This window comes from Gorilla gorilla, chromosome 6 (genome assembly GCF_029281585.2).
Source record: "Gorilla gorilla gorilla isolate KB3781 chromosome 6, NHGRI_mGorGor1-v2.1_pri, whole genome shotgun sequence".
NCBI classification, from domain to species: domain Eukaryota; kingdom Metazoa; phylum Chordata; class Mammalia; order Primates; family Hominidae; genus Gorilla; species Gorilla gorilla.
Window position 1 is genome coordinate 84,802,081 of NC_073230.2, and position 24,489 is coordinate 84,826,569.

A 24,489-nucleotide genomic window follows, 5' to 3' on the forward strand; every position below is an offset into this window, starting at 1 on the left:
TGGAGGGAGGTTGCAGTGAGCCGAGATAACCACTGTACTCCAGCTTGGGCGACGGAGAAAGACTGTCTCAAAAAAAAAAAAAAAAAAAAAAAAAAAAGCCGGGTGTGGTGGCTTATGCCTGTAATCCCAGCACTTTGGGAGGTCGAGGCGGGCAGATCACCTGAGGTCAGGAGTTTGAGACCAGACTGGCTAATGTGGCGAAACCCCATCTCTACTAAATATACAAAAATTAGCTGGGCATGGTGGCGTGTGCCTGTAGTCCCAGCTACTCAGGAGGCTGAGGCAGGAGAATCCCTTGAACCCAGGAGGTGGAGGTTGCTGTGAGCCAAGATTGTACCATTGTACTCCATCCTGGGTGATAAGAGCTAAACTCCGTCTCAAAAGCACGCGCGCGCGCGCACACACACACACACACACACCAGATAAGCTGAGACATGCTGGAAGAGTACACACACACACACCAGATAAGCTGAGACATGCTGGAAGAGTACACACACACACACACACACACACACCAGATAAGCTGAGACATGCTGGAAGAGTACACACACACACACACACACACACACACACACACCCCAGATAAGCTGAGACATGCTGGAAGAGTACACACACACACACACACACACACACACACACACACACACACACACACACACACACACACACACACACACACACACACACACACCCCAGATAAGCTGAGACATGCTGGAAGAGTAGGTGTTTCTCAATGGAACATTCAACTCCAGAGGAGGGAAAGATCCCTTGCCTTGGAATCAGAATTCTCAAAGGAGGGGCACTAGGGCCTGAGCATTAAACAATGGGAAATGTTTAGACAGGAAAGGAGGAGAAAAAAGGCCAAATAAAATCCTAGCGGGAAAAAATAAGCATAGGCCAGTATTCAGGGGACAGTGAATAGATCATTTATTTTGGAGTGGGGACATTAGGGCAAGCAGTGTCCTTTATTTATCTTATCACCGACTGCATCTTCTGGTAATTATTTACTCCTCAGTCTTGTCATTAGAACTGAGAGCACCTCAGAGCCAGGTATTAAGTCTTGCCAGGTACTAAGTCTTTCTTCTGTTTTTTTTTTTTGTCCAACATGCGACTGGGCTGAAAGGGCCTCAGTGAATTTGTGGAGAGTTGAGTGGTTTTAGGTACAGCTGGAAACAGCAGGTTGGGAAAAACTAGATTGTGCCAGTCCTATGAATGTTAGCTGAGAAGTTTGTATTTCATTTCTTGGGAAGCAAGTGTTTATCAAAGGTTGTTTATTTATTTGAGATGGAGCCTCACTCTGTTGCCCAGGCTGCAGTGCAGTGGCGCGATCTTGGCTCACTGCAACCTCCACCTCCGGGTTCACACAGTTCTCCTGCCTCAGCCTCCCAAGTAGCTGGGATTACAGGTGTGCACCACCACACCTGGCTAATTTTTGTATTTTTAGCAGAGACAGGGATTTGTCATGTTGGCCAGGCTGGTCTAGAACTCCTAACCTCAAGTGATCTGCCCGAGTCAGCCTCTCAAAGTGCTGGGCTTATAGGCGTGAGCCACTGCACCCGGCCAATCAGGCTTTTGTGACACTGCCAGAACTGTGTTTGAGGAAGATTAGACTGACCTTGTATGCTAAGAATTCCCAGGAAAAAAAATGGAGATTGTTTAGGAATCTATTCAGGGAGATTGTTTAGGAATCTATTTTATGGATGACAAAGGTCTGAATTACGGTGGTGGCCATAGAAATGGAGTGGGTAGGGCCAGTGTGGGAGAAGTCTCATGGGAAGAATGGGTAACAGTCTGTGCTCATCTGGGTTTGAGGAGTGAAAGAAAGAGGTGTGGAAGATACATAAAGAGGGAAGTCGGGTTATACAAAGGAGAGGAGAAAAATAAAGGAGGTTATACCAAAGGAGAGGAGAAAAAATAAAGAGTTCCGTTTTAGATGGGCTTAATTGGGAGTTATGCTGAGTTGTCCATATAGACCTTTCAGTGGTATGGGCTGTGTTCATGCCTGTAATCCCAGCACTTTGAGCAGCCAAGGCGGACGATCATTTGAGCTCAGGAATTCAGGACCAGCCTGGGTAACATGGCAAAACCCCATCTCTACAAAAAGTACGAAAATTCTCTGGGCATGATGGTGTGTGCTTGTAGTCCCAGCTACCCAAGAGGCTGACATGAAACGATCGCTTGAGCTCAGGCGATCGGGGGAGGTCAAGGCTGTAGTGAGCCATGATTGTGCCACTGCATTCTGACATGGGTGACAGAGCAAGATATGTCTCATTTAAGGGGGGAAAAAAGGAACTGTGGGATTGAAACTCAGGCCAGGGTGGAAGTCACCTCTGTAGAGGGGGAGAGTTGAGACCATGAGCAATAAACTGGAATCACAGATTGTCAGGCTCCCTCCCACATCTGGAATTCAGTTTCCTCCACATCCCTCCCAAGTCCTCATCTCCACAGAAGGAGGAACTCGCTACCTCCCAAGCCTTCTACTTGGGCCATCCCAAACAACTTGACTGCTAGAAAAGCCTCACATTTGGCCCAGTGCAGTGGCTCATGCCTGTAATTCCACCACTCTGGAAGGCCAAGGTGGGAGAATCGCTTGAGCCCAGGAGTTCAAGACCAGCCTGGGCAACACAGGAGACCCTGTCTACAAATAATAAAAATTAGCCAAGCATGGTGGTATGTGCCGGTGGTCCCAGTTACTCAGGAAGCTGAGGCAGGAGAATTGAGCCTGGGAGTTTGAGGCTGCAGTGAGCTGTGTTTACACCACTGCACCCCCAGTCTGGGTGACAGAATGAGACCCTATCTCAAAGGAAAAAAACATAAAAAGCCTCACACTCAGCTCCTATCTGCCTCTCTCTAAGGAAATACCAAGGTAATTAACGACAGTCTTATTGGATGCTGTATCAAGCACTGTGTGGTAGGCATTGATTTTACTTGGTGTTTTGCAAGTGAAACTTATATTAAACAAGCAGGGTTTCCACAGTCAAGAAGTAGAATCCAATCATGCAACAGCTTTCTGTCTTTAAATCTTTGCTTGCCCTTGGATTGCGTCTGGTTACTAGGACAGACTTACTGTCCAGTTCACGTTAATAATCAAAACTAGGAATTTAATTTAAAGGTAAAGCTGCTTCTCTTCCCCTCTCAAGCTTTCTTTGGGCTCCCACATTTGAGGAGCACAGTAGTTGACTTCTGTTTATTTTGTTTCCTCTTCCATCCCACCCCAGCCCAGGCCAACTATGGCTTCTGAGGCATCCTGTGTTGGTTGAGGGGGTTATAAGAGAGTAGAGATGGGGCAAGAAAAGCCCCTTCGACATCTGGCCTTGTTACTGTCTCAGCTTGATGGGAATTTGTAACTGACTCTCCCATGCAGTGCTTCTGGGGGTCTTTCTTACCTCTAGTTCCCATGATCAGGTGGCCATCTCAGTCTTGCTGCTTTGATTCCTCCCTCAGCCCCTGGCTTCTGGAATCCTCCACCACATGCCATTGGTCCATTTTCCCTCTCGGTGGCCCTCTTGGGCAAAGTTCCTTTAAAATGGCTTCTCGGCTGGGTGCAGTGACTCACGCCTGTAATCCCAGCACTTCGGGAGGCCGAGGTGGGTGGATCACCTGAGGTCAGGAGTTTGAGACCAGCCTGCCCAACATGGTGAAACCCCGTCTCTACAAATACAAAAAATTAGTTGGGCACGGTGGCGGGCGCCTGTAATCCCAGCTACTGGAGAGGCTGAGACAGGAGAATTGCTTGAACCCGGGAGGCAGAGGTTGCAGTGAGCCGAGATCATGCCACTGCACTCCAGCCTGGGCAACAGAGCGCGACTCCATCTCAGAAAAGCAATACTAATAAAATAAAAATAAATGAGTAAAATAGCTACTAGTTGGCCTTCTCCCCTGCCTGGTCCATATCTGATCAACGGGAAACATTTAGGTATCCTTTGCCCCAAAAAATTCTGGGGGTGCAGGCCATTTCAAATGCAGCTACCTCTTCTTGCTTTGCCAACAGCTCACCAGCCTCACACCAGCCTCAGATTTCCAGCCCAAGGCCTATTACCAGCCTCTGTGCCTGCACAAGCTTCAGAGGGCACAGGCCAAGCTACCCTAGGGGCTGGCTTCTGGTTTCATTAATTGTTCCAAGAAAGCAGAGACTTGTGAATGTTTGGAATCAGAAAGATGCTAATAGGGAGAGCTTTGAGATTCTGAAAGGAGAACAAGAGAGATTAGGTGAAATTGTATGAGATCAGAGGGTGCTTATCCCTTGGACTATGGAGAAAAGCACATAAGGGCCGGGTGCGGTGGCTCATGACTGTAACCCCAGCACTTTGGGAGGCCGAGGCAGATGGATCACCTGAGGTCAGGAGTTTGAGACCAGCCTCGCCACATGGTGAAACCCTGTCTCTACTAAAAATACAAAAAATTAGCCGGGAGGAGTGGCAGCGCGTGCCTGTAGTCCTAGCTACTTGGAAGGCTGAGGCAGGAAAATCGCTTGAACCCTGGAGGCAGGGTTGCAGTGAGCTGAGATCGCGCCGCTGTACTCCAGCCTGGGTGACAGAAAGAGACTCCGTCTTAAAAAAAAAAAAAAAAAAAAAAAAAAGCACATGAGGGCACCCAGGGAGCAGTTGGTGGAGGAGGGCGACTCACAGCCAGTGGCCTTAACTTTCCCAGGCAAGAATAGAAAACTAGAGAAGTTGCTCCCAAAGAGGATTTGGTTTGGATAACAGTTGTGATCACTGGGAAAATGCTGGTCAAATGTGGAAAAACAAGAGTGGGATTAGCTAGTGGCTATGAGGGCCAAGTTGAAGTTCTGTAATGTGTACTTGCTGTGTGCCCAAGTCCACATAGTTTTCTACAGCCCAGACCCCATACCAAGGTCACAGACATATACACAGACTCACACACATGCGTACATGCACCTGCAGATTCACATCCTGGAACACTTAAACACATCAATCTCGACAAGGGAATTATTATTTTTTATTGATCTACGGTTTTCATACAGTGAAGTATATAGGTCTCAAGTGTTCAGTTTGGTTTTGACAAATTCCACCCTTGTAACAACCACCCAAAACAAACTATAAAACATTGCCATTATTCCAGAAAGTTCTCTCATGCTCCTTTCCATTCATCTGCCAAGACAGCTATTTCCTGATTTCTATGATCGTAAAGTTGCTTTGCCTATTTGTCATCGGATAGGAAAATATACAAATACATTGACAGCCTGTCTTAGTCTCTTTTCTGTTGCTGTCACAGAATGCTTGAGACTGGGTAATTTATATAGCAAAGAAGTTTATTTAGCTTACTGTTCTGGAGGCTGGGAAGTTCCAGATTGGGTAGCTGCATCTGGTCGGCTTCTGGTGAGGGCTGCATCTGCATCATAACATAGTGGTGGAGACAGGGAATTAGGCGTGGAAAAGGGAAAATGCAAGAGGAAACCTTGCTTTATAACAACCTGCTCTCAAGAACTAGTCCATTCCCTGGAGAAGACATTCATCCATCTTAATAGCCAAATCACCTCTTAAAGGTACCACCTCCCAGTACTACCACATTGGGGACCAAGCCTCAGCATGAGTTTTGGTGGGGACAAACCATATTCAAACCATAACACACCCTCCTCACCCCACCCCTACACACCCACATGTACTGATCATTTTGTACCTTACAGTGGGCTTATATCACAATCATGTGCTATCAGATTTTGGTATTAGGTGCACACATTATATACTAACCTACCTTCTCTTCAACTCTAAAGTCATAGATCAAGTGAAGTATTTTACTATTTTAATTTAATTTTTTTTTTTTTTTTGGAGATGGGGGGCGGTTCTCACTATATTGCTCAGGCTGGTCTTGAATTCCTGGCCTCAAGTGATTCTCCCAGCTCAGCCTCCCAAAGTGCTGGGATTACAAGTGTGAGCCACCATGCCTAGCCAAGTGAAGTATTTCAAACCTCTTCTTTTGGATCCCTGGAGCTAAAACAAAGGGTTAGAAAGGTGGTTATCATCCTGCCTTGCCTGGGAGTTTTACTCATTTTTCTGTAGCTGCTCTAGGATATTGGAAGTTGGGGACATGTATTTTTAAAACAGAACCATATTTAGATAAATAGCTTTTTTTTTCTTTTTCTTTTCATTTTCTTTTCTTTTCTTTTCTTTTTTTTTTTTTTTTTTTAGCTGTGTTGCCCAGGCTGAAGTGCAATGGCACGATTTCAGCTCACTGCAACCTCCGTCTCCCAGGTTCAAGCGATTTTCCTGCCTCAGCCTCCGGAGTAGCTGGGATTACAGGTATCCACCACCACGCCTGGCTAATTTTGTATTTTTAGTAGAGACCAGGTTTTACCATGTTGGTCAGGCTGGTCTTGAACTCCTGACTTCACAAACCTCCTGCCTCGGTCTCCCAAAGTGCTGGGATTGCAGGCGTGAGCCACCGTGCCCAGCCTTAGATAAATAGCTTTAACTTTTATTTGGGCCTCCTACCTGCTGGAAGTCAAAGGAATTGGCTTTCCAGGATAGATCCCAGCAGAACAACCGGGAGGTGTTGGACTGGCCACAGCAGAGCCACCAAGGGGCTTCCAAGAGCTGAGAGTCGCTGATTGTGGCAGATCTGAGTCTGCAGTGAAGCCTTCTGTCAGGCAGACCAGCCTGAGGCCTGAGAAGGGAGAGCAAAGCCAGGTCACAGCCTGGTCAGGGCCATTAACTCATGTCAGAGAAGTGGAAGGTGGGGCCTGAGCCCAATCAGGGAGCAGAGGAAAAGCAGGCCCCGGAGACAGAGTCGGAGGAAGTGAGCCAGAGGTGGTGGTCACCGTCTTTGGAGACTGTGCTGTAGTTTCCAGACCCCACCACCCCCTCCCGTCAGCCTAGTTGCCGTATGAGCAGACCTGTTACCCTTACAGGACCACTAGGGCACCTCTCAGGGGTCTAGCAGGCTTAGGTTTGGGGACATGGAATTGATAGCAAGATCTAAGGCAAGGAGCAGGGATGTGGACGGCTGGATCTAGGCCTCTGATTCATACCTGCTCTCCCTAAAATATAGAGGTACTAGCGATGGAGGCCAGGCGCCGTGGCTAATGCCTGTTATCCCAGCACTTTGGGAAGCTGAGGCAGGTGGATCACCTGAGGTCAGGAGTTTGAGACCAAGCTGGCCAACGTGGTGAAACCCCGTCTCTATAAAAATACAAAAATTAGCCTGTCATGGTGGTGCATGCCTGTAGTCCCTGCTACTGGGGAGGCTGGGGCAGGAGAATTGCTTGAACTTGGGAGGTGAAGGTTGCAGTGAGGTGAGATCACGCCACTGCACCCCAGCCTCAGCAACAGAGACACTGTCACAAAAAGAAAAAAAGGTGATAGTAGATAGATACTAGTGATGATCAAGGCAAAGTTAGGAGGTTATGATGGCCCTGGTCTCCTCCTCCTCTTCCCTCTTTCTTTCTTCTGTGCCAGTGGGACCTGGTGTCCCTCTGAGTTAAGAGACAGATTTCAGGCCCACTTCTGCAGCCTCCACAGCTCTGGGGGTGTTGTGACCTGGGACTGTATTACCCAGCTTTGTCAAGGTTCAGGCCACAGAGAATGTGTCAAGCTGGGATTGAGGAAAGACTGTACCAGATCCCTTAAGATCCTGACCCTTGGCTGGGCGCAGTGGCTCACGCCTGTAATCCCACCACTTTGGGAGGCTGAGGCGGGAAGATCACTTGAGCCCAGGAGTTTGAAACCAGCCTGGAAAACATAGTGGAACCCTGACTCTACAGAAACTAAAAAAAATTAGTTGGCCGGGTGCGGTGACTCACGCCTGTAATCCCAGCACTTCGGGATGCTAAGGCGGGTGGATCACGAGGTCAGGAGTTCGAGACCAGCCTGGCCAACATGGTGAAACCCCGTCTCTACTAAAAATACAAAAGTTAGCTGGGAATGGTGGCACATGCCTGTAGTCCCAGCTACTTGGTAGGAGAATCGCTTGAACCTGGGAGGCGGAGGTTGTGGTGAACCGAGATCGGACCACTGCACTACAGCCTAGGCAACAGGGCAAGATTCCGTCTCAAAAAAAAAAAAAAAATTAGGCATGATGGTGCACACTTGTAGTCCCAGCTACTCGGAAGGCTGAGGTGGGAGGCTCACTTGAGCCCAGGAGTTTGAGGCTGCAGTGAGTGACGATCGCGCCACTGCACTCCAGCCTGGGCGACAGAGTGAGACGCTGTCTCTAAGAGAAAACAGCAAAACAAAATGTAACCCAAATATGACAAGAGTTAGTTAGCTCGCCTTGAGGCCATTCTCAAGAATGTCATTCAGCGGTGGCTCACGCCTGTAATCCCAGCACTTTGGGAGGCCGAGGCAGGTGGATCATGAGGTCAGGAGATCGAGACCATCCTGGCTAACACGGTGAAACCCCGTCTCTACTAAAAAAAAAATACAAAAAAGCCAGGCGTGGTGGCAGACGCCTGTAGTCCCAGCTACTCAGGAGGCTGAGGCAGGAGAATGGCGGGAACCCAGGAGGCAGAGCTCGCAGTGAGCCGAGATCGTGCCACTGCACTCCAGCCTGGGGTGACAGAGCAAGGCTCCATCTCAGGGAAAAAAAAAAAAAAAAAAAAGAATGTCATTCAATTCCCAAACATAAAGCGGGTCCTGACAGCCTCGAAGTCACATAACGAGTAGGGAGGTTTTTCTGGGACGACAGAGGAGAGGCTCATGTCATCCCACAGAACCAAACACCCCCACATTCCTTCAGACCTCTCTGTTCTTCCCCATTGTTCTCTTCCGGAAGCGAGACCCTGTCTCTACAAAAAAATAAAAACTTAGCTAGGTGTGGTGGCATGCACCTGTAGCCTCAGCTACTCAGGAGGCTGAGGTGGGAGGATCGCTTGAGCCCGGGAGCTTGAGGCTGCAGTGAGCCATGATTGTGCCACTGCACGCCAGCCTGGGCAACAGAGTGAGCCCCTGTTTCAGGAAAAGAAACTGAGAGGGTAGGAGTAAAGGAATTTCCTAAGCTACTGCCATGTGTCAGGCCCACTGTTAGGCAATTTATATCATTTAGCTCTTGAATGATCCTATAGCTTTGCCAGTGTGTATTATCTCAGCTTACAGGTGAGGGCATTGATGCCTGTCACTATGTTTAAGCCTTGGTCATGCTGGCACAGCCTGAGCTTCCCACCGCGAACCAGAACAGTGGTGGGGATTGGCTGTGGACCCTGACCCTTACCTGGGCTGGTCAGCCTGAGCCAGAGTCCCAAAGTGAAGCTCATGGTCTGGCTTCTCCAGGATCATCAAGTGTTGTCTCTTCACCAGAAGCAAATGCCCATCAATTGTGTCCACCTGGACTGTCTGGGGGGTTAGGGTGGCTTGGCAGTTGAGCGCTGGGTCAAGCCTGCGGTATCCTCGAACTCCTACAAGAAGCCTGTGGTCAGGCCCAGCCTCTGACACCTCCACTGTCAGTCAGGATGGAAGTCCCCTGGGTGTTGGGCAGACACAGGGAGGCAGGGAGATGAGCTGCATCTGGCTGGGTCCCTGCTTAGTCACAGGCTCTGGCAACCTCTAATGAAACATCCCTTCCCAGTTGACTGTTTTCCCCAAATATAGACACGTGCTGTCACTAGAGGGGAGCTTCCCAGCCCAACTGCTTCTGGACCACGCTGGGCTGACTTGGGGAGAGAGCCACCCACGAACCCCTGGTTTGAAGGCCAGACTAGGTGGTCATATGGAAGGTGACAGACCTTCCCCCGGTGGGTGTACTGTGTGCAGGGACAAAGCCTGTGCTAGCACCCTGCTGTCTTGACAGTGTCTTTGAGCTGGGCATGGTGGCTTATGCCTGTAATCCCAGCACTTTGGGAGGCCGAGGCGGACAGATCACCTGAGGTCGGGAGTTCCTTCTGCCTTGGACACCCAAAATGCAGAGATTACAGGTGTGAGCTACCACACCCCACCAAGGGTCTCTTAAGAAGAGCTGGCCGGGTGCGGTGGCTCACGCCTGTAATCCTAGCACTTTGGGAGGCTGAGGCGGGCGGATCACAAGGTCAGGAGATCGAGACCATCCTGGCTAACACAGTGAAAACCCATCTCTACTAAAAATACAAAAAATTAGCCGGGTGTGGTGGCGGGCGCCTGTAGTCCCTGCTACTCAGGAGGCTGAGGCAGGAGAATGGCATGAACCCGGGAGGCGGAGGTTGCAGTGAGCAGAGATCGCGCCACTGCACTCCAGCCTGGGCAACAGAGTGGGACTCCGTCTCAAAAAAAAAAAAAAAAAAAAGAGCTATACTGTGTTGAAAGAGTCCTGTATAAAGGAGGATGTCTTAAATTTGCCATTTTGACTCTGTTTTGAACAGGTCACCAGGAAAATGAGACTTGGTAGCCTGGCGAGGTGGCTCAAAAAAAAAAAATGCACATGGAAAAGACTTGATCTTGGGATAAATAAATTTAATCAAAATTGAAAGTGAAAAAAATTGAAACTGGCTAATTGTGGCATACAGAAAATCAAGGAATTAAAGTGGCTTAATGGATTCACAAAGGAAAATACTTTTGGCAAAAACTCATCTATATTACTTTAATATTTTTATGTAAATGCACGATACATCAGAATATCCTTGAGGGCTCAAATGGTGGAGCTAAGGACAGCTAAACTCTCCAGGGACCAGGCATGGTGGCTCACGCCTGTAATCCCAGCACTTTGGGAGGCCAAGGCAGGCAGATCACCTGAGGTCAGGAGTTCGAGGCTAGCCTGGCCAACATGGTGAAACCCCGTCACTACTAAAAATACAAAAATTAACTGGACGTGGTGGTGGGCACCTGTAATCCCAGCTACTCAGGAAGCTGAGGTGAGAGAATCACTTGAACCCGGGAGGTGGAGGTTACAGTGAGCCGAGATCATCCCACTGCACTCCAGCCTGGGGGACAGAGCAAGACTCTGTCTCAAGAAAATAAGTAAATAAATAAACTCTTCAGGGTTCAGAATAGCACCAAATGGGATGGTTACTTGTGCTCAGTCCTCAACTTACCCAAGGCTAGAGGTGCCCTAATTTCAGTTCACAGGGATGCATCTTCTCTTGGAATCATGCTGTTAGGTTCAGGGACTGATCTCATCCTTCCAGCACTTTACCAGTGGATGAGGGGCAGTTCCTGCTTGACCAGGTAGAGTCCTTTGAGAAGAAGAAGGATCTGCAGAAGGAGATCCTTGGGGCTGGGTTTTTATCTGTAGGACCAGAGATGATTCTTTGGCTAGTGAGTAAGGAGATAGAGTTAGCAATGGGGGAAAGTAGGTAGTAGCTGAGGATGGGCTATGAGCCATAGACCAGATGGGTTAGGAGCCAGCTTTTAGTTTTGCTTAATGAGGTTGTAGGACTAGACACAAAGCCCACCTCTCTCCTCTATACTTACCACTGCCAAAGTGGCCTGGCTTTCAGAGGCAGAGGATGTGGAACCTGACTTGGGGGATGGGAGTGACGAAATCCTTAAGAGGAATCCACACGTGAAAAAAGTATGATGGCAGGTCAAGATGGCAGTGTTGGGAAAGGCCATAATGGTAACTGACAATAATGTATTCATTCCACATGTGTTCATTGACTATTACTTTGCAGCATGTAAATCTGGGGTATTGGGTGAGGACCTAGCAGTGGACAAGACAGGCAAGACCTTTCCTGAGAAACCAGGAGACAATAAACAAGCAAATAAGCACAATAACTTCAGGTGATAGTGAGGTGAAGACAAGGCCCTACTCAGATTTTAAAGATTTCCTGGACTACTATGTGAAGATGAAACTGGAGGGAGGAAGGAGGAAGCAAGAAATCCAGTTGGGCACTACTGCCTCATCAGGAGAGAGACTGTAGTGTCTTGGACCAAGATGGTACCCCTGGAGATGGAGAGAAGTGGATGGACTTGGAATACATGAAGGAGGCAGAGCTCAGAGACTGGATGTGAGGGAAAGGGGAATGAGGTCATCGGGCCCAAGCAACTGGGTGGATCATGGTGCTGTTGATTGAGACTGAGAAGGCTAAATGAGGAGCAGGTACTGGAGGTGTGGGCACGAGAGCATTGAAGTTGTATTTCAGCCATGCTGTATTTACGATGTCTACCAGGCACCCTGGTAGAGTCTGCAGCTCAGTAGACAGGTCAAAGTGGGATAAAATTTGGGAATCATTGGTATGTGTGTGGTATTCAGGGAACCGGATGAATCACTGTGACTCTAGGTCTTAGAGTGTTGGTCCTCAGCTACAGGTGATCTTGCCCCCTTCTTCCAGGGGACCCTTAGTGATGTCTGGTGATACTTTCTGTTACTGGTGATGGGAAGAGGTACAGTTTGCTTCCGGCACCCACTAGGTAGAGGCCAGGGATGCCACTCAACATAGTGCACAGGCCAGCTCCCCACACATAGAGTTACCTGGCCCTGGACGTCAGTGGTGTCAAGGTTGAGAAACCCCCTACCCTAGAGTGAGTGTGTAGATAAAGCAGAAAAAAAGGAAAGTAAGCCCGGGGGCATTCTTCCATCCAGAGCTGGAGAGGAGCAGTCTGCGAGGAAGAAGGGAAGCTTGGAGAGTGTCTGGGGAAGAAACAATGCTCAGCTGTGTTACATGCTCCTAAGAGGCTGAGGCGTTTGAGCACAGAGGGAAGTGACCAATGGCTTAGGCAGGATGGACATTGTTGATGACTTTGATACAGAGCAGTCTTTGTGGTTTGGTAGGGTTGGAAGCTCCAGGGGAACCAGCCTGGGCAACATAGTGAGACCCCATCTCTTAAAAAAAATTAGCCGGCCATGGTGGCATGTGCCTGTAGTTCCAATTACGTAGGAGTCTGAGGTAGGAGGATCGCTTGAGCCCAGGAGGTTGAGGCTGCAGCAAGCTATGATAGTGCCACTGCACTCCAACATGGGCAACAGAGCAAGACCTTGTCTCAAAAAAAGGCAGCAGCTCCAAAGAGTAGGTTATGCCCATGGCCAGTACTCACTGAGTATTTCTTCCCTGCTTAGAATGCCTGACAAATGTGACTTCATGAATCCACATACACTAGGCAGGTACTGTCACCCTCATTATAGAGAAGTGGCAATATTATTCTCACCCCCATTTTACAGAGGTGGGGACTGAGGCACAGAGAAGCTAACCACTCCTTAGGGCCAGGCAGCTGATAGTAAATGGCAGAGCCAGGATTCAGACCTAAAAGAGTTTGACTCCACAGACAGCATAATTGGAGGTGAAGAAGTGGAGGCGGTAAATGAAACACCACGCTTTTGAGAGGTGGTGTTTCTCTTTCCACGCTTCTGCTGGAAAGAAGAACAGATAGGTACAAGAGGATGTTTGCATGTCAACAGGAAGGACCCATGTGGAGGCTGAAACTGATGATGCTGTGGAGGGGGTGCTGAGAACTGAAGTCTTTGAGGAGGTGAGAAGGATCTGAGGTTTAAGTTGAGGTGCTGGCGTTTCCTAGGAGCATTGTCTGGTAACTCTGAAGTGGAGCCTCACCATTTAGAGCAAGATTACCCCTGTACTCAACTTCTCCCCTTTGCCATCCCCCACTGGCCTCCAGAGGCTCCACTCTGCTCTCCTTGTAGCTCTCTTGCTAAAAGATAGCTGGCCAGGTGCAGTGGCTCACACCTGTCATGCCAGCACTTTGGGAGGCCGAGGCGGGAGGATCACTTGTGGACAGGAGTTTGAGACCAGACTGGGCAACATAGTGTGAGACCCCCATCTCCACAAAATTCAAAACTTAGCCGGGCATGATGGCATACGCTTGTAGTCCCAGCTACTCAGGAGGCTGAGGCCAGAGGATTGCTTGAGCCTAGGAGTTTGTGGCCGCAGTCAGCCATGATCACACCACTGTACTGAAGCCTGGATGACAGAAAAAGACCCTGTCTCAAAAATAAATAAAATAAAAGCCTTCCTGCAGGAAGCTGCTGCACAGGCCTGACCCTTCCAGAAACAATTGGGCCCAGGAGCCAGTGTCCCAAGAGCAGCTCTGCCAACTGGAGCCCGAGCCTAGCTTTGTACACATCAGTGATTCTCCACCCAACAATGACTGTTGGGATCCTTAACATAGAGGCCATCTGTGTTGGCCTCTGCAGTGTCTTATCAAGCTTTTAGTGGAGCCACACCAGGCTCCTTTGAACTCTCTTAGGTACTGCACTTGCCCCTGCTCCAAGCAGAATGTTCTTATCCTTTGTTTCGTCCTCTCTCCCCCTCCCTCTTCCTCTTGCCCAACCTCCTGTCTCAGTTTAGCAGTCACATCCTCAGACAACCCTTTTCCCATTCCCCCAACTAGGTGAGAACCTCCTGTTAGGTACTCCTGTCACAATGGATCCTACTTGTTTTTGTTTGTTTGTTTGTTTGTTTTTTTTGAGACAAAGTTACTCTGTCACCCAGGCTGGAGTGCAGTAGTGCAGTCTCAGCTCACTGCAACCTCTGCCTCCCGGGTTCAAGAAATTCTCCTGCCTCAGCCTCCCGAGTAGCTGGGACTACAGGCATGCACCACCACACCTAGCTAATTTTTGTATTTTTAGTAGAGACAGAGTTTTGCCATGTTGGTCTTGAACTCCTGACCAAAGGTGATCTGACTGCCTCAGCCTCGAAAAGTGCTGGGATTACAGATGTGAGCCACCACGCCCAGCTGATCCTCCTTCTTTTTTTTTTTCAAGACAGGGTCTCACTCTGTTGCCCAGGCAGGATCATGGTGGTGTGATCACGGCTTACTGCAGCCCCACCTCCCAGCCTCAAGTGATTCTCCCACCTCAGCCTCCTGAGTTGCTGGGGCCACAGGCATGTGCCACCACACCTGGCTAGTTTAACAATTTTTTTTTTAAGAGATGGGGTCTCACTATGTTGTCCAGGCTGGTCTTGAACCCCCAGCCTCAAGCAATCCCCCCTACCTTGGCCTCCTGAATAGCTGGGACTATAGGTGTATACCACCATGCCCAGCTAATTTGTATTACAGGGTCTTGCTATGTGGTCCAGGCTGGTCTTGAATTCCTGGGATCAAGTGATCCTCCTGCCTAGGCCTCCCCAAGTGCTGAGATTGCAGGCATGAGTCACTATGCGTGGCCCTGAGATCTTTTATAGTGCTCTTGCGTCTTGCAATTCTTTCTGCAAGTGTCTGCATTCCATGCTAGACTATAACCTTCATGAAGGCAGGTTTTGTTTACCACAGTTATTTCCAGTGCCTGGGACATAGTAGGTGCTCAGTAATTATTTGCTAAATAAGCAAATGAACTGGCAGCTGTTTTACAGCCCATGTGGTATGTATATGGCTCAGATAATGTTGTATTCAAGATTTTATTCTCTGCCCACATTTCACTACACATTTTCTTTTTTTTGAGATGGAGTCTTATTCTGTAGCCCAGGCTGGAGTGCAGTGGTGCAATCTTGGCTCACTTCAACCTCCGCCTCCCGGGTTCAAGTGATTCTCCTGCCTCAGCCTCCCAAGTAGCTGGGATTACAGGTGCCTGCCACCATTCCCAGGTAATTTTTGTATTTTTAGTAGAGATGGGGTTTCACCATGTTGGCCAGGCTGGTCTCAAACTCCTGACCTCAGGTGATCCACCTACCTCGGCCTCCCAAAGTGTTGGGATTACAGGCATGAGCTTACTGCGCCCAGCCAACTACACATTTTTGAAGCCCTCCTGATCACTTCCTTGGTTATCTCATCTTTGTTTGAAGTTCAATATATTACTTTTTTTTTTTTTTTTTTTGGAGACAGAGTCTCACTCTGTCCCCCAGGCTGGAGTGCAGTGGCATGATCCCGGCTCACTGCAACCTCTGGCTCCCAGGTTCAAGTGATTCGTTTGCCTCAGTCTCCCGAGTAGCTGGGATTACAGGTGTGCACCACCATGCCTGGCTAATTATTATTATTATTATTATTTTAGACGGAGTCTCGCTCTGTCACCCAGGCTGGAGTGCAATGGCATGATTTCAGCTCACTGCAGCCTCCACCTCCTGGGTTCAAGCGACTCTCCTACCTCAGCCCCCTGAGTAGCTGGGACTATAGATGTGCACCACCATGCCTGACTGATTTTTGTATTTTTAGCAGAGACAGGGTTTCACCATGTTGGCCAGGCTTCTCTTGAACTCCTGACCTTAGGTGATCCACCTGCCTTGGCCTCCTAAAGTGCTGGGATTACAGGTGTGAGCCACTGCTCCTGGCCAATTTTTTTTTTTTTTTTTTTTTTTAGTAGAGATGGGGTCTTGCCATGTTGGCCAGGCTGGTCTTGAACTCCTGGCCTCAAGTGATCCACCCACCTCGACCTCCCAAAGTCCTGGGATTACAGGCGTGAGCCACCACGCGTGGCTAGATATGTTGTATTTAAGATTTTATTCTCCTCTGCGCACTATATTTCACTATACAGTTTTGAAGCATTCCTGATCATTTACATGATTACTGTCATCTTTGCTTGAAGGTATGTTAAAAAAGAGTTTAATTCATTATATTACTTTGTGGTCATTCATCTAAAATAGAGTTACGTTACCCTTGTGTGTTATTGATTCTTCCCAGCAGGATGCCTGGTTTGCTTTTATGTGAACCGACAGAGCTTTACAACATCCTGAATCAGGCCACAAAACTCTCCAGATTAACAGACCCCAACTATCTCTGTCTATTGGGTAAGTACTTGGAAAAAAGCGGAGGAGGTCAAACACAGTGTCCTTCAAACATTATTTTTGATGAGTTAACAAACTTTTGGTGGAGGGGGGGATGAATGACTTTAGAACAGGGGTCCCTGGGCCGGGTGTGGTGGCACACGCCTGTAATCCCAGCACTTTGGAAGGTCAAGGTGGGCGAATCACTTGAAGCCAGGAGTTCAAGACCAGCCAGGCCAATAGGGCAAAACCCCATCTCTACTAAAAATACAAAAAAATTAGCTGCAGTGGTGCATGCCTGTAATCCCAGCTACTCAGGAGGCTGAGGCATGAGAATTGCTTGAACCTGGCAGGTGGAGGTTGGAGTGAGCCGAGATTTGGGCCACTGCATTCCAGCCTGGGTGACAGAGTGAGACCCTGTCTCAAAAAAGAAAAAAAAAAAAAAAAAAAAAAAGAAGCCCACAACCCCCAACCCCCAGTACCAGTCTGTGGTCTGTTAGGAACCAGGCGGCACAGCAGGAGGTGAGCAGCAGGCAAGCGAACGAAGCTTCATCTGTATTTACAGCCAGTCCCCATCGCTTGCATTACCGCCTGAGCTCCACCTACTGTCAGATCAGCAGCAGCATTAGATTCTCACAGGTGTGCAAACCCTACTGTGAACTGTGCATTCAAGGGATCTAAGTTGCGCTCTCCTTATGAGAATCTAATGCCTGATGATCTGTCACTATCTCCTGTCACCCCCAGAAGGGACCGTCTAGTTGCAGGAAAACAAGTTCAGGGTTCCCACTGATTCTACATGATGGTAGAATTATTTCATTATATATTACAATGTAATAATAATAGAAATGCACAAAAAATGTAATGCGCTTGAGTCATCCCCAAACCATCCCCGCCCCCCAGCCCACTGCCCTGTTCCGTGGAAAAATTGTCTTCCATGAAACCAGTCCCTGGTGCCAAAAAGATTGGGGATCGCTGCTTTAGAAAGCTGTTAAGAGGCCAGGTGTGGTGGCTTGTGCTTGTAATCCCAGTGTTTTGGGAGGCCGAGGTGGGCGGATCAACTGAGGTCAGGAGTTTGAGACTAGCCTGGCCAACATGGTGAAACCCCGTCTCTACTAAAAATACAAAAATTAGCTGAGTGTGGTGGCATGTGCCTGTGGTCCCAGCTACTAGGGAGGCTGAGGCAGGAAAACCCTTGAACCCAGGAGATGGAGATTGCAGTGAGCCGAGATCATGGCACTGCGCTCCAACCTGGATGGGGATTTAGTGTGAGCTCACTTCAAATTTGATTTCTTCCTTCCCCTTCCCATTTTTATTTATTTATTTATGGGACAGAATCTTGTTCTGTTGCCCAGGCTGGAGTGCAATGGTGTGATCTTGGCTTGCTGCAACCTCCGCCTCCAGATTTAAGTGATTCTCCTTCAGCCTCGTGAGTAGCTGGGACTACAGGCGCTGCCACCATGCCCGGCTAATTTTTGTGTTTTTAGTAGAGATGGGATTTCGCTGTGTTGGCCAAGCTGGTCTTGAACTCCTGGCTCAAGTGATCCAGCTGCCTCGGCCTTCCAAAGTGCTGGGGTTACAAGTGCACGCCACCGTGCCCAGCCCCACATCTCAAGTTTTAAACTGACGATGACTATCCCTTAACTGCCAAACAAATAGACATTGATGACAACGTAAGTCCTCTAAGTAGTTTGGTCATATGTTCCTTTGCAAATTCAGTTCTTAAATACTTTTCCTTTCCAGATGTCCGTTCCAAGTGGGAGTATGACGAAAGCCATGTGATCACTGCCCTTCAAGTGAAGAAGGTACATGGGCAGCGTCGGGATCTGGGGCAGGCTGGCTACCTTGCAGTGGGGTGGGGAAGAGTGGGAGGTTTCACCCTCAATCCAGGGGGCAGCAGAAGCAGGACTGTTTTCTATGTGCCCACCGTGGCGGTCTTCCACACCTCTCACCCTCACACATTTTCTCAGGTGTCCTCCCATCCCCCAAGAATGGTCAACAACTCCATTAGACAAATACTGATTTATTTTTTGAGACCGGGTCTCGCTCTGTCATCCAGGCTGGAGTGCAGTGGCACAATCATAGCTCACTGCGGCCTTAAACTCCTGGGCTTGGCTGGGCATGGTGGTTCATGCCTGCAGTCCCAGCACTTTGTGAGGCTGAGACGGGCAGATCACCTGAGGTGAGGAGTTCGAGACCAGACTGGCCAACATGGTGAAACCCCATCTCTATTAAAAATACAAAAATTAGCCAGGTGTGGTGGCTCACGCCTGAGTCCCAGCTACTCGGGAGTCTGAGACATGAGAATCACTTGGACCTGGGAGGCGGAGTTTGCAGTGAGCTGAGATCATGCCACTGTACTCTAGCCTGGGCAACAGAGTGAGAGTTGGTCTAAAATATATATATATATCTCCTGGGCTCGAGCAATCCTACCCCGCTCAGCCTCCAGAGTAGCTGAGACTACAATGGGGAATGCCACCAGGCCTGGCTAATTTTTGTATTTTTTGTAGAAATGGGGTTGCACTGTGTTGCCCAGGCTGCTCTTGAACTCCTGGACTCAAGCCATCCTCCTGCCTTAGCCTCCCAAAGCGCTGGGATTACACATGTGAGCCGCCTAAGCCTGGCCAAATATTGATTTAATTCCTTGATATGCCAGGTATTGTTCCAGACCCTGGGGATACAACAGAATACAACAGCCTGAGTTCATTGTCCCTGCCGTCGTGGAGCTTTCTTTTTTTGTTGTTTTTCATTATTTTTTCTGTTTTTATGTGTTGTTTTTATATATTTTTTTCATTTTTATCTTTATTTTTGGAGCTTTATGTTGTAAATTTTTAGGGACAGGGTCTTGTTCTGTCACCCAGGCAGGGGTGCAGTGGCACAATCATGGCTTTAACTCCTGGGTTCAATCAACCCTCCTATCTCAGCCTCCTGAGTAGCTGGGACTGCAGACTTGTGCCAACATGCTAATTTTTTTTTTTTTTAAGACAGGATCTTATTGTGTTGCCCAGGCTGTCATGGACCTTCTCTTCTACTTAGCAAACAGACAATAAACCCTAGAGATAATTGGCTATAATCCAAAGACGGAAGCATCTCCCTTTTTTCCTTCCCATCCCCTCCCCTCTTCCATTCCCCTCCTGTCCCTTCTTCCCTTCCCCATCCTGAGGAGTGGACAGAGCCCTGCACACAGTCACCATGTCCCCTCCTGCAGCGAAACCTTTTCCCCACGCCTCCAGGGTGTCTTCTCCCTCATCATTGTGAAGCCTGGCAGCCTTTGCCCAGGACCCGTCTCTCCCCTCTGCAGTCCTGATCAAATTCTCTGCCCTGAACTTGGAGGTTCTCTTTGACTTTCCTGGTTTCTTTTCTTTCTTCTTTTTTTTTTTTTCTTTTGAGACAGAATCTCTCCCTGTCACCCAGGCTGGAGTGCAGTGGCACAATTTCGGTTCACTGCAACCTCTGCCTCCCAGGTTCAAATGATTCTCCTGCCTCAGCCTCCAGCCTGTAGCTGGGATTACAGGCGTGCGCCACCACACCTGGCTAATTTTTTCTTTTCTTTTTTTTTTGTATCTTTAGTAGAGGCAGGGTTTCACCGTGTTGGCCAGGCTGGTCTGGAACTCCTGACCTCGTTATCTGCCTGTCTTAGCCACCCAAAGTGCTGGGATTGCAGGCGTGAGCCTGGCCTCTTGGTTTATTTTCTACCTCTTTGGTTCACCTTCATTTTCTCCTTTTGCCGCCTGAATGTAACTGCTGGTCTGTCCTTGATCTGCACATCTGTCAGGGTACTTTCTTGCCAGAGATTTCACTGGAGCTTACAGCTGCAATGACATATCCACATGCAATTAGCAGTCCTGGCAAGTTTACATCTAAAATTTTGGGCGGGGCATGGCGGCTTACTCCTGTAATCCTAGCACTTTGGGTGGCCGAAGCAGGAGGATTGCTTGAGTCCAGGAGTTCAAGACCAGCCTGGGCAACATAGCAAGACCCCTGTCTCTACAAAAAAGTTGAAAAATTAACTCAGTGTGGTGGGGCACCTCTGTAGTACCAGCTACTTGGGAGGCCGAGGTGGGAGGATCACTTGAGTCCAGGAGGCCGATTGCACCACTGCACTCCAGCCTGGGTGACAGAGCAAGACCCTGTCTCAAAAGTAATAAAATAAAACTTTGTCTTCTAAAATTCCCCTTTCCTCCCCATTCCCGCTGTACTTTTCCACACCCTATCTCTGCCGCTTTTTTTTTTTTTTTTTTTTTTTTTTTTGAGACAGAGTCTTGCTCTGTCCTCCAGGCTGGAGTGCAGTGGTGCAATCTCGGCTCACTGCAAGCTCCACCTCCCGGGTTAACGCCATTATCCTGCCTCAGCCTCCCGAGTAGCTGGGACTATAGGCGCCCGCCACCATGCCTGTCTGATTTTTTGTATTCGTAGTAGAGACGGGGTTTCACCGTGTTAGCCAGGATGCTCTCGATCTTCTGATCTCATGATCCGCCCACCTCAGCCTCCCAAAGTGCTGGAATTACAGGTGTGAGCCACCACGCCCGGCCTCTCTGCTTCTTTTTCTGCACATAACTCGATAACTCAGCAGGGAGCATGGGCAGTCTGTATTTTTCCAGGATATTTCCCCGTACAAATCCATCATTATTGTCTTTTTGTCTTTTTGTGTTTTTGAGACAGAATCTCGCTGTCTGTCTGTCTGCCTGGTGCAGTGGTGCAATCTCAGCTCACTGCCACCTCCATCTCCCAAGTTCAAGGGATTCTTCTGCTTCAGCCTCTGTCATAGCTGGGGTTACAGGCACCCGCCACCACACCTGGCTAATTTTTGTATTTTTAGTAGAGATGAAGTTTCGCCATGTTGGCCAGGCTGGTCTTGAACTCCTGACCTCAGGTGATCCACCCGCCTTGACCTTCCAAAGTGCTTGGGATTACAGGCATGAGCCACCACACCAGGCCCATAATCTTACTCTTAATCCCCATTGCAGGCCTTTTGCTGCAACCGATTCAGAGCCCCTCATAATGTATGGGCCTCTGTTCCCACTCAGCTCTCAAGTCTGTGCATTTCTTTGATTCTGGCAGCACCTCCTGCTCTGGGCCTCTGCCCCTCAGCGCCTCCAATTCAGACTGATAGCTTTATTTATTTATTTATTTTTATTTTTTTGAGACAAAGTCTTGCTCTTGTCGCCCAGGCTGGAGTGCAGTGGCGCACTCTTGGCTCTTGCCTTCCCTCTCTAGCTTCCCAGTTAGCAGATTGAGGCCTTTAGGGCATTCCCAGCCCTAGCAGGACAGAAAGGCTCCCAGCCCCACCCCCTCCCGCCCGTGTTCTCAGCCTTCTTGGATCTGACCACCTCTGGCTCCAGCCTCATTCCCAGTACACTTCCACTCTCACCTGACACCTTAGCAGCACTGTGCTGCCATGTTTCCTTCTATGATGCACATGTATCCCATACTGTAACTTTTTTTTGAAAACAGAATATGTCGTACTGTTGATTTTTTTTTTTTTTTTTTTTTTTTTTTTTTTGAGACAGAGTCTCACTCTGTCGCCCAGGCTGGAGGGCAGTGGTACGATCTTGGCTCACTGCAACCTCTGCTTCCCAGGTTCAGGCAATTCTTCTGCCTCAGTCTCCCGAGTAGCTGGGACTACAGGCGCGTACTACCACACCTGACTAATTTTTGCATTTTTAGTAGAGATGGAGTTTCACCATATTGGTCAGGCTGGTCTCAAACTCCTGACCTCGTGATCCGCCTGCCTTGGCCTCCCAAAGTGCTGGGATTACAAGTGTGAGCCACCGCACCTGGCCAATTTGTATGGCTTTTTTTTTGTTTTGTTTTTTTGTTTTGTTTTGAGACAGGGTCTCACTCTATCGCTCAGGCTGGAGTGCAATGGCACCATCACAGCTCACTGCAGCCTTAAACTCCCAGGATCAAGCAGTCCTCCCACCTTACCCTTCCCAGTAGCTGGGACCATAGGCGTGCACCACCACACCCAGCTAACTTGTATTTTTTGTAGAGATGGGGTCTCGCTATGTTACCCAGGCTGGTCTTGAACGCCTGGGCTCAAGCAGTCCTCCCTCCTCAGCCTCCCATAGTGCTGGGATGACAGGCATGAGCCACCAGGCCTGGCCTGATTTGTACTTTTAATATGGTAGTGTCTTTTTCCCTAAAAGTGGGTGTGGTGAATACCGGTTGTTTTTCTGCCCAACACCTCCTCCTTTTTGAGGGGAACGTCTCCTCTCTCTGCTGAAACCATGGGTTTCTAGTGGTGCTCTCTAAAGTAATATTCTGGCCAGGCACGGTGGCTTAAGTCTGTAATCCCAACACTTTGGGAGGCCGAGGTGGGGAGTTTGCTTGAGCCCAAGAGTTTGAGATGAGCCTGGACAACACAGTGGGACCTGAGAAGCCATCTGTTTACTGCCTTCTTTTTGAGTGGTGGTGGTGGTCTTGTTGTTTTGAGACAGTTTCACTCTGTTGCCCAGGCTTGAGTGCAGTGACGCGATCTCGGCTCACTGCAACCTCAGCCTCCCGGGTTCAAGCCATTCTCCTGCCTCAGCCTCTTTGGTAGCTGGTACTATAGGCGTGTGCCACCACACCTGGCTAATTTTTGTATTTTTAGTAGAGATGGGGTTTCACCATGTTGGCCAGGCTGATCTCGAACTGACCTCAGGTGATCTGCCCACCTTGGCCTCCCAAAGTGCTGGGATTACAGACATGAGCCTCCGCGCCCGGCCTTGTTGTTTTGAGACAAGTCTTGCTCTGTCACCCAGGCTGGAGCGCAGTGATGCAATCATAGCTCACTGCAGCCTCCACCTCCCAGACTCAAGTGATCCTCTCACCTCAGCCTCCCGAGTAGCTGGGACTACATGTGCACCCCCCCCACACCCGGCTTTTTTTGTCTCTACAAATATATCTATATATATAGATATAAATATATAAATTATCCAAGTATGGTGGTGCATGCCCGTGGTCCCAGCTACTCAGGAGGCTGAAGTGCGAAGATCATTTGAGCCCAGGAATTCAAGGCTGCAGTGAGCTGTGACTGCACCACTGCAGTCCAGCCTGGGCAACAGAGTGAGACCCTGTCTCTAAAATAAAATAATGTCCAGAACGCTGGCCACAGTGATTGGTCATGGGTCTGGGATGAAAGCTGAGCCAATCAGAATTGGAATTAGAAGAAAGGTGTCTCTGTCCAGCCTGGTGGTGGAATTGGGAAGATGGGAGTCTGAGCATTGCCGGGGTTCGTGGCTTAAGCCTCTGGAGGAAGCTGTATGAGAAGGGGAAGTCAGTGTGGAGGGGTAGAGTAGGAAGCAGAGAGGAAGAGAGCCCGAAGGAGGTCTAGGCTTTAGGGTCTCTGGGTCCTAAAGCCAGCTGCTTTAGGTTTGGAAACTGGCTGCATCTTTGCCTTACCTGGAGTGTTACCTGCCAATAAGTCCCTCTTTTGTGCACACTCCTGGTTAAATTGTTAGTACATCTTATGATCCATGAGGTTTTTTGTTTGTTTGTTTTGTTTTGTTTTTGTTTTTTTGGGACATAGTCTCACTCTGTTACCCAGGCTGGAGTGCAGTGGTGCAATCATAGCTCACTGCAGCTTTGAACTCCAGGGCTCAAGCGATCCTCCCACCTCAGCCTCCCAGGTAGCTGGGATTATAGGCATGAGCCACCATGGCCAGCCACATTTGATCTTCTAGTCTATCTCATTCCTTCTGCTCACTCATGACTTCTGCTTCTACACACTGTCTACTTAACTGTCCTTTTTTGGGGTGTTTTTTGTCTTGTTGTTGTTGTTTTGGGACAGGGTCTTGCTCTGTCACCCAGACTGGAGTGCAGTGACACAATCGCAGCTCACTGCAGCCTCCACCTCCTGGGCTGAAGTGATCCTTCCACTTCAACCTCCTGAGTAGTTGGGACTACAGGCGCATGCCACTATGCCTGGCATTTTTGTATTTTTTTTTTTTTTCATAGAGACGGGGATCTTGCTGTTGTCCAGGCTGGTCTGGAACTCC

General features: G+C 48.9%; 1 protein-coding gene across 20 annotated transcripts in view; it reads left to right on the forward strand.

The window, feature by feature from the left end:
* Window positions 1-24,489, forward strand: part of TMEM120A (transmembrane protein 120A) — a 64,550-nt gene that overhangs the window by 1,274 nt on the left and 38,787 nt on the right. For 13 of the 20 annotated variants that reach the window (XR_008681428.2, XR_008681427.2, XM_055392839.2 and 10 more), the window contains exons 2-3: window positions 16,431-16,534; window positions 18,251-18,312. Coding sequence is in view for 14 of the 20 variants with exons in the window: in XM_055392839.2 (XP_055248814.1) it covers window positions 16,432-16,534; window positions 18,251-18,312 (165 nt within the window). In the remaining 6 variants the exon portion in view is untranslated. Of the gene's footprint in view, window positions 1-16,427; window positions 16,535-18,250; window positions 18,313-24,489 lie in introns of those variants that run through there. The other 7 variants (XM_055392851.2, XM_055392858.2, XM_055392836.2 and 4 more) reach the window with 3 other exon arrangements.